The sequence below is a fragment of the Pteropus alecto genome, unplaced genomic scaffold (genome assembly GCF_000325575.1).
Source record: "Pteropus alecto unplaced genomic scaffold, ASM32557v1 scaffold24, whole genome shotgun sequence".
NCBI classification, from domain to species: domain Eukaryota; kingdom Metazoa; phylum Chordata; class Mammalia; order Chiroptera; family Pteropodidae; genus Pteropus; species Pteropus alecto.
The window spans coordinates 57,438-74,795 of NW_006439192.1; the positions used below are offsets into that span (position 1 = coordinate 57,438).

The 17,358-nt window shown below is 35.8% G+C and overlaps 1 protein-coding gene across 1 annotated transcript in view; it reads right to left on the reverse strand.

The window, feature by feature from the left end:
- Positions 1 to 17,358, reverse strand: part of PSD3 (pleckstrin and Sec7 domain containing 3) — a 364,145-nt gene that overhangs the window by 33,756 nt on the left and 313,031 nt on the right. The window contains exons 13-14 of the mRNA XM_015592799.2: positions 4,254 to 4,411; positions 1,490 to 1,634 (exon numbers count right to left, since the gene is read on the reverse strand). Coding sequence (XP_015448285.1) covers positions 1,490 to 1,634; positions 4,254 to 4,411 — 303 coding nt within the window. The remainder of the gene's footprint in view (positions 1 to 1,489; positions 1,635 to 4,253; positions 4,412 to 17,358) is intronic.

Sequence of the window (17,358 nt, forward strand, 5' to 3'; positions counted from 1 at the left end):
TAGTTATTTTTCCTCTGCATTATTGAAAATGCCTTTAAAATTAGCCTTTCTGCTTCTAGTAGTTTCCTCCTCTAATACTTTTTTCCTATGGTAACAAGAATGATTTTTAAAGCACAAATTGATCACATTACTTTCCTGCTTAAACTATTGTCCTAAGGATATTGGAGAACCAATGAAGCACCCAAAATCCTACACTTGACAAATAAGACCTTTCACCATTTGGCCTCTGCTAACCTCCAGAGAAACATTTCTCGCCTTTCCTCAACATTTTGTGCTCAGATCACATCTGATAACTTCTGTGAGGTTCCTGCATCCCAGTGTACTCTCCTCTGGGCCTTTTTGATTCTCTCTTCCCACATCACACGTAACTGCTGCTCGTCTCTTCAGCTTCTAATAGATTAGATATCACACTTCCTCTCTCACCTCCAAGGCCAGGCGAGATGTTCCTTTCTTGTATCCCCACAGCACTCTGGACTTATCTTTCCTGTACCTCTAATCAAGCTGTGTTACAAATTAATTGTTCATTTGTATTTGTCAGCCCAATCCCAGAGAGCATCTGGGTTTTATTTGCCTTTCTAGCTCCAAAGCCTAAAATAGTCTCTGAAGTACAAGAGGCACGTAATACATATTTATTAAATAAATGTATCAACATTCATGATATCAGTTGTGTGGAGGAGCCAGTTAATATCAAGACCTGGTTGATGAGAGCCAGATGAAACTATTTCTATTACTGCACCAATAAGAAATTCACAAAGATATCAAAGTAGTTTCCAAAATACCTAACTCGTCAATGGCAATGGGGTGTGGCAGACAGGTTTAAAATTGGCAAACCTGGCTTGTATTCAATGTATGTAGAACAGAGTTTTAAGTAGGAGAGGGACATGATAAAATATGGTCTTTAAAGAGATCAATCTGACAACAGGAGACATGCTTATGTGAACACATTTGGAGTTCTAGCGCACTTTGTCTTGATTAGTTAGGCAAACCACATGGTTTACTTTCCTCTTCCTGGGCAGCAGGGCAGGCTCTGCCCTATTGTCTGTGAATAGTGGATCTCTGGGAATATTCTTATATGCTTAGCATCAAATACAGCCTGGGCTATGGGAAAAGCTCAATTAAAAAAATGAATAAAAAACTTATTTGCAAGCCAGAATGTCTAACATTAGCCAGTCATTAAAAAATATACGCTGTTAGAGCAAACAACAACCAAAAAAACAGAACTGTATGACTGCTTGAGTAGTAAAGTAATATAAATTTTAGAAACTAATTTAAAGTACATGTCCTACCAAACCTGACTCTATTGTGTCCGCTTCCTATATAAAGTATAAAACCGAGCATGCTGCATTTTGCCCCAATTTATACAACATGCCCTTCCAGGACAAGGTCTCATTCTTGCCCCCAAACTACAGAGCATTATTCAAATACAAATACTAAGATTATTTTACAAAGTGCTTTTTTCCAAGGTCAAACCTCTAATGAAATGACTTACCTGAGACAATTTTGTTGTAGTGGCAGGCAGAAGTGGGCGACTAAACTTCTTCTGAGACCCAATGGCTGCTGGAAATGGCGGTGCAGAAAATACAGCTGCGACACAGTTAATTTTGTTTATCCATCCTTGCATTTCCTCTGGACTCCTGTGAGAAAGAAATGTATTTAACATTAGGGTATTTCTATATCTAAGTGCATCAACGTCTTGCCCATTTCTCATTACTGATTTAAGATGGCACATAAAATCACTTATTCTTCTTGCTACAATTAATCTCTGACAAAACTTAATTGGAGATGAACATTTTCAACACCAATCACATGGTAATGAAGGGACCTGTGACCCATGACTACCATAGTGTAAAGCTGTAATTATTCCTCAAGGACAGAGAAGGAGAAAGAAGCAAAATCACTTGACAATAAATATTTACTAAACTCCTGCTTTCTGTTTGATACTAGGCTAGGTAAAAAAAATAATTAAAAAATTAAGCCATCTTTTCTAATCACATGACTTGATTTTAAAATCCAACTGAGGGATAAATTGATAGATGCCATGTAATGTAAAAGGATATACCCACTTTGGAAAGCAGTTTAGACAGTTTCTTGAAAAGTTAACTATAAATTTATCATACAACCCAGCAATTCTACTCCTAGGTATATACTCAAGAGAAATAAAAGTGTAAAGGCACAAAAAGATTTGTATGTAAATGTTCACAGCAGCATTCTTTATGAGTCAAAAAGGGAAAACAATCCAAATGTCCATCTTGTCAATGAACAAACAAAATGTGGTATATATCCTTAGTGTAGAATACTACTCAGCAATAAAGTGTGACATGTTGACACATACTACAAAATGGACGAGCTCCAATAACTTTATGCTAAGTGAAAGAAGCCAAACACAAGAGACGACATACTATACTGTATGATTCCATTTATATGAAAAGTCCAGAAAGTGCAATGCTAGAGAGATGGGAAGGAGATTAATAGTGTTTGGGGTTGGGGATGAAAATGGGGGGTGACAGCAAAATGGGCACGAGGGATCTCTTTGGGATAATGGAAATGTTTTAAAACTGAATTGTGGCAATGGTTGCACAATTCTGTAAATTTGCTAAAAATCATTAAAAACTTGTTTGAAAATCACGAAAAATCATACACTCAAAGCAGGTGGAATTATATGGTATGTAAAGTTTAAAACCTCCATAGGCTGTTAAAAAATCCACCTGAAAGGATGTGGAAATCGTTTGATGTAATTATTATACTTTTAACTTAGATGTCACATTCGCAGAGTCCAGCAGTGACAGCAGTTAATGATATTTGTGAATTCACAAATGGGTGGTAGAAACAGTTGTGAACCAGGATAGATCATCCACTAAGTATATAATCAATAAACAGGCGACGGACAAAATGTCAGCCAACCTAAAATTATTTCCTTTACTAATTACTCTGAGAAACCACACTAACCTGAGACCACATTAATATCACCTTGTCATCGCACCCCAGTAGGCCTCCTTAATGTGATTTCCCTGGCACTGTTATTTCAATTGACTGACTTCTGTATCAGTTCTATCTGAAGTAATTAGATCTCCTTAGTTATTGTATCTGGTTTTTTAGATTTAAAAAATTGAGGAATAGAATAATTTGAAGGACTTTTATGACTAATAGCTGTAATTATACATCTGGCTATATGGTTCCCTCTTTGTGGTGTTAAAACTGCCTTACTCCCACACTTAAAAAATCTTGTGTAACTTGGATTTCCTTACAACTCCCTCCTCACCTGATGTCAGCAATTGTATACCTTTGTCAGTTTAACATCCACAAATCACCAGAGTGCCTGCTCTTGCTATTATTATTATTTTTTGATCTTACACAGCGTTGACCAACGAGCATGCAGATACCTGTGTTCACTATCTTGATGTCAAATTTGAACCCCAGTGCCAAATGCAGTCGATTGGTAGTGTTGAGAAAAGTTCTGGAGTTAAGCTCAGGCTGTGAAAGGCATGCCACGAATAGTTAACACTGTCTGCCACCAATGCTGATGCTGTGCCATGTGCTCCAATTAAAATTCCTGTTCTAGAGGCTCAGTTCTGAAAATCCAGAACTCTGTCTACATGGAATGTTCCACTTCTAACCCGAAGGCTGTCACGAACCCCTTATTAAACTGAAAATCTATCCTATTTCCTTGCCCACAATATAATTTTATCTTTTCCTTCTAGTTTAATCATGGACTATTAGAGCTTAGAGGAGAGAGAAGAGAGAATGAATGGAAATCTACACTTATTATTGAACAGTTTTTCTATGTGCCAAGCACTATGTGAGGTACTTTCTATACTTGATCTAGTTTAATTCTCATAAGAACCCTATGAGATAACCATTATTATCTACACTAGTGACAAGCTGAGGTTCAAAGAAGTTAAATTACATACTAGGGCAAAGAGCTAAAATGGTAATTTGAATCCAGGTCTATTTTACTCATTGTCTGATGGAATGCGTATACTAAAACCCTTGTATTTTATTCAAGAATACTAAGTGTAGAGAGGTAGGTGGCTGACTAAAAGTCACAGGGCTGCTGTGTGGAGAACAAAAAACTTGAACCCAGGATTTCTATCTCTCATTCTAGTTTTCTCAGGCAGTTGTTTCTCTCCTGTAACCAATGAATGACTGATTTCAATTTAAAAAATTTCCCCTGCAGATCCTGATTCTCTTTCTGGGTTTAAAGTGGTGCTACGCAAACTAAAAAAAACAAGAACAAACCAACCAACAAAACATACTGGGCTTGAAAGAGCAGGACCCTCCAGTCGGCAGTTTTAAGTTTAAGCACGTTTGGTTTCTTTTCGTAGTCTGTGGCCTTCGATGCTAGCGCGTGGTGCACGCTCACGGCGTTTTTCAAATCCTCTTCAGACAGGGCCTTTTCTGGCTTATATTCATCCTATGGATGGATACAAATGAAATAAAGACAAGATCATGTTCAGATTTCACCTTTTAAAAAATCTAAAAATACAAAGAAAAATAGTAGAAAATTCATGAAGGTGCATGAAAAATAGTAAAATGAATGGGGAGTAAAAACAACTCTTTGCCGCTTCATAAATGTCGGAAAACATCCTATTGTTTGAAAAGTATGTTCAGAATGAGAATATACACATTTATCTAAGGAGTACTTTTTAAAAAGCTGATATATATAGCAATTAAGGTAAATTGCTAAGGAAGGCCAGAGACAAAATATCTATCACATGTATTTTGCAGTGATTTGAAATGAAGCTAGGTACACAGGGTGATGTGATTTCAGGAACAAATGGACAAATGCAAAAGCTTTCAGATACCCAATAACAGAATTATTCTGATGGTGAAACCCATGCCATTGTTTTCTTTGCTGTAAGGACACTACGTTTTCCTACTGCTTTCTTCTAATGCTAATATTAAAGAAAAATGAACAGTACAATGAAATGATTTCTCCAGCTGTTCTCTGAAAGAAGAAAATCAGCTTAATAATCAGGAGAAAGCTTAACTCTATTATCATAAATTTGAAAAATGGGTAAAATTACATAAAAAGGATTGTGTCATGTATAGATGCAGTTTTATCTTGGGCATGACCCATACAGAATTCATAGAATTTATAAAGATTATTTTTGTATGGATTCCCTCCAAATATAACTTAAAAAACCCAACCAGTAGAATAAGAATTTAAAACAAATTTGATTCTATTATTGTTATTATTAAATCTAGTAGTTTTCCTGGTAGTTGTTGTCGTTATTTTATCTAGTACTTTCCCTGGGCCCGTTAGAATAAAAAAGGCCTCAAAACCAATGTTAATATAACAGACATTACAAACTATTATAGGAAATGTTTTCTAGTGTTGAAGGGCCCCTCTTTCACCTTCCCATGTTTTATAAGCCATGATGCTAAACTTGCACTTCTGTTAAGAGCACACATGTGTGAGTGTGCGCACACACACACCCCTTATCCTCTAATTAGTAAAACTCTAAAGGAAGACATTGTCTATTATCACAGGTTAGTTTTATAAATTTTCAAAAAAATTACAATTACATTCTCCCATACCTCCTCCTCTCTTCCTTCCCATCTCCTCCATAAATTAAGCAAGAATTCAAATGTACTATTGCCATCATTTCAAACTGAGTCAGAAATAAACAGCAGCTGTTGATCCTTAATAATCACTGTCAGTGACAGTGCTGAGAGACAAAGGTAGAGAAATTTTAAGATGCACAGTAACTACCAATAGCAATATAAAGATTATAAATTTATATGTAAGTTTATATTAGTAAATGATGAAATTTCTACTTTAAGATAACAAGTCTATTTTATTAAGCCTCAGAGATACAGAACTGCTATTGAGAATAAGTTTTTCTAGAGAGGTATGATGAATAAAGAATAAAAGAAATATTAAAATAAAATACAATATATTTACATGTATCCGTTCTTCTATAATTACCAGTAATGCATAAAATTATAATCTAGTTTTGTTTTGGGGTCTTGTCTTTTCTAATGAGATTTTTATTAGTGATTTAGCATTCCAAGACTCACAAATCTCTTTCCAGGGGAGCCGATATTACAGTAGGAGTATCAACTAGAGGTAGCATGACTGCGAATCCCCTCCAGCCTTATGATTATGCTATAATAGAACCCTGCATAGCTGGCCACCCACTCAACCACTTAGTTCCACATAGGACTCTGAGATTGATGAATGGAGACAAATGACCAGGGCCAAAATTATCTTTAGAGAATATGCTACTCCATTTCCATACATACTGATCTCTAACACACCTGATATCTGAGTTTGCACAGAGATCAGTCTAGAAATTTGTATGTACCATTTTTGATATTCCGGTTCTACAATTTGGGCTTTAACTTAATTCTTTCTCACTAGTTTCTTTTGGTTAATTTTCTTGTTGTTTGAATTTAAGATGATTATTTAGTTCTTTTGTTTTTCATACTTCTTCTTTAGGAAAAAATTTAAGGCTACATATTTTTTTTCTCCACGTATAGGTTATATGTAGATTGAGATTAAAGAGTGTGTTTTTATTAATCTCCAGTTTGTATTTTATTTTTTGATCTATTCTTTGATCTTAGTCATTTTAAACAATGTGTTTCTCAAATTTAAAGTCCCTAAATTTTTAATTCTTTATCAATATGTTTCTAATTTTATTGGCTTGTGACCAAAGAATGTAGTCTAAAAAGTCTATTTTACTTCCTCAAATTTATTAAGGGTAATTTGTTAAGGTTTTCCAATTACGTGTTTGATTTTTGTTAATGTTCCATAAGCATACAAAAAAGTTTTCTCTGAGAGGTGAGTGTGTATTTATATTCAAGTTTATTGATTCGATTCCTCTGTTACATTATTTTTTTATGACTTCATCATCTTGAGACAAGTATATTAATCTTTATTATATCATATTTTAAGTTCCCCTGGAATTTCTAATAATTTTTGTTTTACATTTTAGTTGCTATGTTACTTGGTGTATTAGGTTTATGACTGTTATCTACCTTATAACTATGTGAGATTTATTGTTTTAAAATGTCCTTCTCTTTATTCAGTTTAGTGCTCAGTTACATAAGCTGGAAACTTAAAAGTTCTCCCACCAAAATGCTCTATTTTTCTACTGCTTGTCCACATCAACAAGATTTTAAAATTGTTTCAGTTACCTCCCTCCCCTTCCCATTAATACTAAATTTTGCTGAAATAGTTTAATGTTTTATTCTGCAATCTTATTAAAATTATCTTGTGTATTTTCTGTCACCAGAAACCTTATTTTATACTTACATTACACATTCCCCGAGTCTCTCTTTATTCTTTTAGATTTAATTGTGTCCATGGTTCTATATTTTCTATATTTTCTCTATCTTGAGGTCTCTTATCATCCCTTTATTTTCTCTCCTTTCAAGTATTTTTTTCAGGTGGGTGATATACTCTAGTTCTTATTTTCAAATATCTTTAATTTTTGTTGACATGTATAGAACTAGGTATTGAACTCTCGGTTGCATTCTTTTTCCACTCACGGGTCTATAGATGCTATTCCACTGTTTTACATTCCATTTTTACAAAAGGCAAAAGCTAGTTTATAGTTATTTCCTTGCTTATATTTTCTGTTAGGAATCTCATAGGTTTTTTTTTTTTTTTTTAATCCTTAGAATTCAGGAATTTTTGCTAGGCTATGATTTAATATTCTTATCCATCCAGTCTGGAACTAAAAAATTTCCCACCCTAATACTCGCTTATATAATCATTCACTTGGGCTGCTAACTGCTGTGAGAGATAATCAACCCAGTTGTGCAGATGTTTGCCACCACAGATTTATGGTCTCTAGCTATGGCTGCACGCAGTGCCAACTGACAATCCCTTCACATGTCCATGATAATCCTCTATTACATTCGGCCAAACATCCACCATTCTCTTCAATACAGTTGTGGTTAAGAGCACAGATGCCTGGAGTTAGAATTATCTAGGCTCAAATGACTAGTTCTGTTATATTTAATGTTTCTATGACCTTAGGTTAATTAAACTTATTAATCTTTACTTTCTTTGATTAAGAAAGAGCAATAATACCATCCTCATAGAGTCACAGGATGAAATTAAATGAGATATTGTTTTATAAACTCTTAATGTTTCACAGCATATAGTAAGTGCTCAAATGCTAGGTGGTATAATTTCTAATAATAATTTCTTAGTAGCATATAGCTTGATCTTGTATTTTTAAGGTCAAGCTTGTAAATATCAAACTTTCTATTTACAAATGCTATAAACACCTATGTTTTATGACCGCCTCTGTCTTTTTTTCCTACTAAAACAGAGAAATCCTGCTCAAGGCTAACCCTGTTTTTGCAGATCAACCTCCATCAACCTTTCCTCAGATCTTATTCCCTTGGTTATATTTTTTCTATATTTTAGATCATTCTCTACCTACTGGCTTCTTCTCAATAGCCTATAAATATGCTCAAGGTCTCTCCTATCTTTATAAGAAATAATTCCTCTTAAATATTCCTTTCTCCTCTGTCACCTCTCTCTTTTCCTTTATATATGATGAGTTAGTAGTTCACGTTAACTGTTTTTATATATTAATTTCCAGTTTACCCTTTACCCCATTGAGACCTGGAGTCCATGTCTATACTTCACTGAAACTGCTCTGGCAATGGTCAGCAGTGATCTTCCTAATTGCAAAATTCAATAGATTTTTTTTTTTTTTTTCAGTTCTCCTCATATAGTACCCAAAGAAGTCAATAATATTCTTGAAATTCTTCCTCGGCTTCTTGTTAAAACATTCTCCTGGTTTTTCTTCTACCTCTCTGACTATTACTTTGCTATCTCCTCTACAGCCTATCCTTCAGATGTCAGTTCTGCCATTAGCCTTCATCCTTTCTCATTCCGTAAGTATCCCTTGGGGTGATGACGACTACTCTTATCAGTTCAACTCTCACAGATATCATGATGTCTAACAAGTTGCTCCAGGTGAACGAGAAATACGAGACCAATCATAACTATTAATACTGGATGACACTTGAAGCACACTCTCTCTGCTGATATTTTTGTTTAAAACCAAGCTTAATGGATGACATTCTCAGGCTGCTCAAAAATGCAATATTTATTATAGCCCTAAGGAATAGCTAATAGTAACTCGGCTTGGGAGAACTGTATCATTGTTTTTGATTCTAAGGCAGTTTCCCAAACTCCAAGATACAATGCCAGTTTACCTTATATTAGAAGAAAAATACTGCACAGGATAGAAATGAAAAATAAGATCTATTTAATAAGGATGAAACCAAAGTCGAAGAATTTTACATTTACCAAGCTTGCACTTTTCTAGTTTACAGTAATATTTCACCACTAAAAAAAAGGCAAAATACAAACAAAATTATGTTTGGAATTCTGAATTCCCACTAGAAAATGAAACTCAAGTCCATAAAAAATGAGCAAAACCAGGGTAGATTGGAAACGTTACGGCTGACAATTACATAAAAAGAAAGGAACTACCCTACAGAATTCATTGTGACATCTTTATTTTTCACTACTTAAAGTAGAAGCTAAGGTTTAAGTGATCAAATTGGGAAGGCAGAAGTAAGGGATAAATTGTTATAATCAAACCATTTCAAACCTAAGACTCTTTGCTGTATAAACTAGATATGAAACAGAGAGCAAGATAAATTCGATCAAGACATCTTCTATAAGAAAAGAAAATGCTCCACGACATCTAATTACTATCCATTTTCTCAAACAACAACAAAAAAAGGGGCAAAAAGGATTCCTAAAAACATGGTACCCTCCTCTGTGTTCACTTGCAATCTACCTCTTTGTTATCTGATATGATTCATTAGAACACTCCGCTACCCTAGTAAGCACCGAGAATGTCATTTCATAATGCCATTTATTTCAAATTCATTTAAAGCATGAAATGAAATGCCTTCCCCTCCTAAAAAGCTTGTTAATTAAACCTCTTGTGAATCTGAATAATAACAAACTAACACAAAAATCATCTACATTATGTGCAAATAATTGGCATCAGGCTGAAAATCTGTATTCTTAGGTGAATATAAAGAACAATTTGTAAAGTGACCAAATCACAACTGAAATTCATCAACATCAATTAAAAACATGCTCATTCCAGTTTCAAAGTAGTATTTACTTCATATCTTATTAAATAGGTAAAATTGCTATACCTAATGAAAACAATTTAAAACAAAGTTGAAATGATCTGGATTTCCGCTGAGAGAATACGGACAGAAGGAGCTAAGAACACATTCTTGAAACTACGAGTATATTAATAAACTTGTCAGTACTGAAAGTAAACTGGATCCTAAACTGTCTATTAACTTTTTTAAAAAAGTTATTTAAAGTATTTTTTTGTAATTTGATAACTATCTTTTTAAAAATATCTAAGTATTTCTGGTTAGATATCTTTTCTAAAAATGATTCGGCTTCAGTTTCCTTTTACTAGGGAGCATAGAAAATGCTGAATTTCTACAAATTTGGAAGCGAGGAATAATAGCGAACAAAATGAAGGCATATTTTAGCCCATCGCTTAACTAATTGGATATTTGAAAATCACTTTTTATAGAATTTTAAACCTGAAAGGAGCCTAAAGGATCATTTCATCTAATTTTCTCATGTTAGATAAGCAATTTTAGAGTCAGAAACATATGTCTCATATTACTGTACTAAGGAAAATTAAGAGAGAATAAGCAAGTCAAAAGATTCAAAATGTTTAGTTTGTTCAAGTAACACGTGTATGTTGCCTTTCTTCCATGTTACAATGCTATGGAGTTATCAGTAGGAGGGCTTTTGTCAGCACTAAAACATTCTGCATCTAAACTCTCTTTATTTCACATAGAAAAGGAACATGTAGTAGAACCCGAAAAATCTGAAATGCTTTCTCAATAAGGCCTCAGACTTCAGTGAGGCACAGGAAATTTTGTAGGATAAATCTGGTGAGTGAACCAGAAAGTTAGGATCTATCTTTTTTAATAACTACACAGCTGAACTGAAAGGGAGAGCAAATAACACTATTGGCAGCCCTTCAAAAAGATTATAGGATTTCCTGACTCGATATCTTAAGAAACTTAAGTCTTAGCAGTTTTAAAGCAGAAATAAAACCCTAGCACCCTTCCATAGTTCTTCTGTATTTCTAATACAGTGATCAGAGTTTTTGTTGGTGGGAGGCTATTTTCTGCTCTCCTCTTAGTTCCAGGCCTCACTAACATTCTGTTAAAGGCTGGACTGGTCGCTGTCTATGACCACATTGATGTGTGTCCATCAGCCACACTAGCACCACTCAGTCCAGAGCCCTATGAGACCAAGTTAGTGTCTAATTCATATGTTTTCCTCTACAACTTTCACATGATTGGTGTGTTTATAATATTTACTGAAGAGGAGGGAGGGAGGGAGGGAGGGAGAGTAAGAGAGAGATGGGAAAAGTACTGCCTAGGGACCTAAACAGCAAACAGGGACACAGGTTGAGCTCTAGATCTATCTCTCACTTGAATAACTTGGAAGTCACAAAGCATGATCTCATTTCTTCATGTGGGGACCAGAATATTTACTGGGAATAAACCAGTTTGTTTGCTAGGCACTTGAACTGGAATTGTGCTTGTAAAAAGACACCTTCTGAGCATAGTTTATATATCTTAAACCTTGGAGATAAAGTGTCTTCAGATGTAATGTCTTTTCATGAATTTATAGTTTTCTAAAATTATGATTATGTCTAAATATCCCCTATGTAATGGTAATACTTCTTTGCTGGACTGGGTCATTCATCTAAATTATGACTAATGAAAAGGTGTATATGATCATTACTTTCCTAAGAGAACATGGCTTCAAAACCTAATTAACTTTTTTTTCAAGCATTTTTCATTGTTTTAGAGAATGAGAGAAGGTCCATATGGCCTTTTCAAAGTGTGCAAGGGCACAGAGCCGGCAGTTTCACAAAAGGAAATAAAAATACCCTGAGCATACAGGAAGGCTTTTTGCTCTTGGGACCAGGCCAGTGATCAGTCAGCTCCTGGCACTACAGTATTTGGCACATCAGCCTCAGACTGGCCACCATCATCACAGTCTGGAAGGTCTGAATCCTCCTTCTGCTGGCCCAGGCTCACTCATGATGTTGCCTATACTTCAAAAACAAAAAACAAAACAAAACAAAACAAAAAACAAAACCAAAAAAAAAAACCCAAAAAACAAAAAACAAAACAAAACAAAACAAAATAAAACCCTCCCTTTCCAATCTGACTTTTAGAAAAACGTACAGTTAACTGGAACAAGTCTCTCTTTCAAGCAATCCAAGAAAAGACTTTGCATTAAGGACAGAGAGTTCCCAGAATACTGTGACAGCAAACTTAATTTTTAGATAATGGATTTTTCACCTTCTAAAGACATGGTAAAGGCAAAATATTCGGGTTAGAGTAGTTGTTTTCTAGCTCCTAAAGATAAAAGCATTAGAAGCTTTGTGAAAGCCTTGTCTGGAGAATAATATAATAATCAAGTGATTCACTGCCATCCACTAACCAGCCACCTACACCTGTTACTCTTAACCACTCCATCAATCACCTGACAATTTATTTTAAGGTAACAAAGCTCAGTTTTGTCACAACTAGACCTGTAACAAGTATACCATCATAAAGCTTACAAGAAAGTATTTTCAAGAAAAAGGAAGAGACTAGCAGTGACACAAAGCCCATTAGAGAAACCGACAGAGAACTTTTGAAGCTATGTTATAGCAAGGCTTATCTAAGCATTTGGCTAGCACACGACTCACTCTCAGTTAACAAATGGATATGAGGTTAATATTCGACGTCAACAACGATGTATCATCAGGACCAACAGGAATTTAATCATTTTATCATTATTCATAGCAATTTTGAAAATTTAAAGCATATATGAATTAAAATGATAATATTAGAGTCTTCTGCCATGAACACTTTATATTCTAATAATAATAATTATCAAGAGGGTAAACATTTTTGGGCATGAGTCTAGGCTCAGGGGACTGCAAGTACTAGAACCAAATAAAGATTAAAAGTGCATTCTTACTTAGCTGCAAGACAGGAAAAAAACAACAACAACAACAACATTGTACCATAAATGCCCTATTATGCTCTACCTAAGAGAGTTCTAGAAACTAGAATCAGTTATTCACCTAACTTTACTCCATTCGCCCTATGTTTTATTCCATCACTCACCTACACACTTGGTTTATATCATGTCACTAGCCATTCTTTGCATTAAGACTGGTCTTCTCATCTGCACTGTAAACCCCAGCTTCTTTAGGGGGTTGACACCATGTTATTTCTCACATAGCTCCCCATATGACATTTTATAAGTGGTTCTGACATTACTACTGCAATATTCTGTGGAATTACCGTTTGCTTGAAAGTCAGAGGCAAATATGACCAAATAACATTAAGCGAGGGGGGCCAGAAAGGGAAACGAGGTGGTCATGAGGAAGAGTGTGTGTAACCTGAAGAAGCAAAACAAGAGCTTCGATAATGTCAGGAACTGTCCAAGGAAAAGGAAGAAAGAAAAGGACTTATTTCATTTTAGAGGAAAATCAATAACAGAAAGAAAAGAGATTCCAGAGAAATGAGATAGACTCCAGGGATCTGTTATTTGCAAAAGTCACAAGAAGGGAGGTAGCAGTAAAGGGGGAGTGGAGGGAAGATCCAAGCGGAAACTACAAGTCAAGTCTCTTGAAAGTAGCTGTCTACATACTCTCTGCCTGTCTTTAACTCTCATTCCAATCTGCTTGCATGCCACACATTCTACTTCAATCGCTTTATCAATAATTTTTCTTGCTGAATTCAAGTGCCACTTACCAATTCCAATTTAACCTTTTTACAGCATGTAACATCTCTTGACACCTGTCTGTCTGTCTGTCTGTCTCTCTGTTCCCTTCCTGGCTTTGGTCACTGTTCAGACTCTTTCACTGTCTACTCCTCTTTGGGAACATATGGAGTATCTCTTCCACTGGTTCTATCCTCTATTCTTTCCTCACTCTACAAACTCTCAGTGACATCATCTACTCCCAAAGCTGAAATTCCTACTTATTTTTTGATAACTCTCTAGATCTTTATTTCTAGCCCCAATCCTCAGCTCCAAATCTAAGTATTCATAACTGCCTGTTGGACAGATCCATTTATTATTCCACAGACATCTTGAATTCAGCACTACAAACTGAACTCTAGTTAGACTATGTTCTCTTTTCCCACTTACTTCTACCAAAGTTTAAGCTAATCTGGCCTCTAAGTCTCTGACTGAATTTGCCTCCAATCTATTTTCAATCGTATAGCCAGGCTGATCTTTCTAAAATATAAATCCGATCATGTCACACTCCATTAAAAACCCATTGCTCCAAGACAAAATCTCAACTTCTAAACATGGCTTTTATATGCTCTTCATAATCTGCCTGGGACACCCTTCATACGCCACTGAACCTGCAGCTCCCTCAATGTGCTGTGGTCTCACACATCCAGGCATCCACACAGATTTCTCCCTGTCTGAATCTTCTATATGATTAACTTCTATTTGTCTTTTAAGTGTAGGTTGAGGTATCATTTTCTTCATGAATTCTTCCACAATCTTCCCTTCTCTTCCTGAGGTTGTTATGTGTCCTTCCAAATGTGCTTCCACAGGATATTGACTTCTCTGTAGCACACATCACATTGCACTGAAATGTTTATTTGTTGATCTCTTCAGATGGAGCATAAGCTCTTTTAGGGACTATATCTTGCTCACAATCATATCTCCAGTGTATACAGTTTGAAAAACTGGCAGAGTCCTAATCTCATAGATGAATTCATTATTAATTTGCTTCCTATTAGGGCTCTCTGTATCAGAAGAGTAATTTTTAGTCAAAGTCCACTTTTAAGTGTCAATCTAGGAGTCATAAAAAGGTTAGAATGGTGGCAGAACTTTTAAGTGTGCTAGTGAGACCCTTAAGAACAGGTGGTAGATCCTATGATCTCTGCATCCTTGCACCTGGCATAGACCCTACTGTAGTACACTAAGTCTTTGACACACTGAATTAAGCTAGTCTTGGGCTAGAGAAAAAGTGGGCCCTTTCTCATTACCACTCACCCAAATAACAGAATTGGCTAAAGGGGGAAGGAAAGGAAAGGGTGACTACTCCTTTTTTCTCAGCTATACTTGAATTCCAGGAATGTTAATATTAGCATTCTAAGAGCACAGAGAGAACAATGTGCCACTTCTGGGGCACATGCCTTACCTAGCAGGGCCTGTGAGAGAGCTGCCTAGCATGGAGTATAATGCTGTCTAAATCCTTTGAGTATCTGGGTGTCAGTGGGAGCAGCACACAGCTCACACTCAAATGCTTGAAATTCCTTCGGGGGAAGAAAACTGCTTTTGTGAAGTGGGCAGTTACGATACTGTGAAACTATCTCTTTCATTTTCATGAAGCACTAGTTATTTGAAACCATTTTTCATCATGTTTCTATCACTTGCTACTTCCCATTCATCCTATAATCCAAATATAAAAAACCGTCTGCCATTCTTTGAACATGGCATTCTCTCAAATCTCTTATTTCTTCCCTCTCTGGTTAACTGCTTTTTATTACCTTGCCTGCCTGGCAAATTCCTGCTCAGTTCAAGATGTATTCATTCCTCAGGAAGGCATTCTCTGACCTTTGCGAGCACGATTAGGGGGCCCTACTCAGCAAAACTTTTCCATCCATCTATTAATTTATCCCACTGTTTGGTGAATGTTCAAATGTATCTGTTTCTCCTCTTGTTTTGAGATTCCTCTGTAGGCAGAGACTACATCTTATCATCTTTTGAAACCCTGCATTTAATTTAATAGGAGTTGACATATGATGAACTCTAAATGGTTATGTGAGGATATAAACCCCAAACTGTCCAAACCCCAAGTCATCTTGCAATAATATGTCATATACTGCATCATATAACTTACTTTTTGGGTAGCATCTGCTGTCATGCTTTGGCACGTTAGGACTCCAGCCAAGTTAAGAACTAGCCAACAATGGGACATTAGAAGCTCTTTGTAGGACACACCCTGTACAAGTACTGAGACACTCACACACTCTACAACTCAGAGGTAATTCAAAGAGGAAGAGGTCTAAATACCTACCACTGCTGTTTCTGGTGAGCAGCTCAACATCTCAAAGGCCTGTTCAACAGCAGACAGCGCCAGGTGAGCTTTACAAGTCTCTGGGGTTTTCAGATGCAAACATCTTCCTATTTGTCTTGTCTATCTGTTCTTTTGCTTTTTAAATTTTATAAATCAGGAAGAAACCAATTTAAAAAAATCAGTAGATATATCCATACAAGAACCTGGCCCACTATTATTAAGCTTCTACTGACAGATGAGCTAGTCTCTAGGATTTGTGTAAAGTTTCTGGGAACGGTTATTGGTTGATTACTATAATGAAATTTCAAGCACTTGTCATTTCTTTTCAACCTCTCCTTTTTAATTTAAAAGGCATTAACAACTACAACAATAGAGATTGGATACAAATCATGGCTGCCCTTTTTCAGGCTTACTCTCATCCTAAGTCGATTATTTTACAGAATTGTTTGCATTCTTACTGATTCAGATGAAATCACCACCCGATAGGTAGGCCACAGCTCTACTTTGCACTCTCCTACACAAATGTATCATTTTCTTTGTGTCCTATTTTTTACTTTATAAGAAGAATTTCACCCAACTTTCCCTAAATGCATATTTGTCACACTCCAGAGGTACCATAAATATGGAGACACGATCTAATTTTGGGGCTCTAATCCAAACTGATGCTGAAACTTCAAAGTTTACAAAGTCATTCTCTTGTCCACATATAGGACTTTCTCTTCTATATCTGGATGAGTCCAACCTAATCCAATTCACTTATCTGAGAGGACAATGAGATGGGGAAAACTGTAACTTGGAAACAGCATCTCTCTTTGCATCACTTCTGTCAAATGTTGAATGCAAGAGCATTTCCCTCTATTCCCGGGCTCACCCTGAGATGGAGTGGGTGGAAATCCTGTGGTTAGGTATTCAATTAAATGGTTTTTGCCAAAGACAGTTATGCCCCTTATGGAGACTTTAGAGAAAACGAAAAAGTATAAGAGAATAGGATTTATACTGAATAAACAACTGTGACATGTGAAATTTAATTTCAAAGGGTTGTTTCCTGCAGAGATGAAGCTAGCTGAAAGGACCAATGTAGGCCCAGCATGTACACACATGCTGCTTTGGCCAAAGCAGTTGACTCATAAATTAGAAGCTGTGTTGATTCCATAGGGAAATAAGAAAAGATAAGATATCTGGACACCTAAGAGCATAGATAATCTCCTGATATCAACATTTCTGCTATTGTTTTGTCTCTAAAAGTAATGCGTACATTTTAGAAAGATGCCACAAG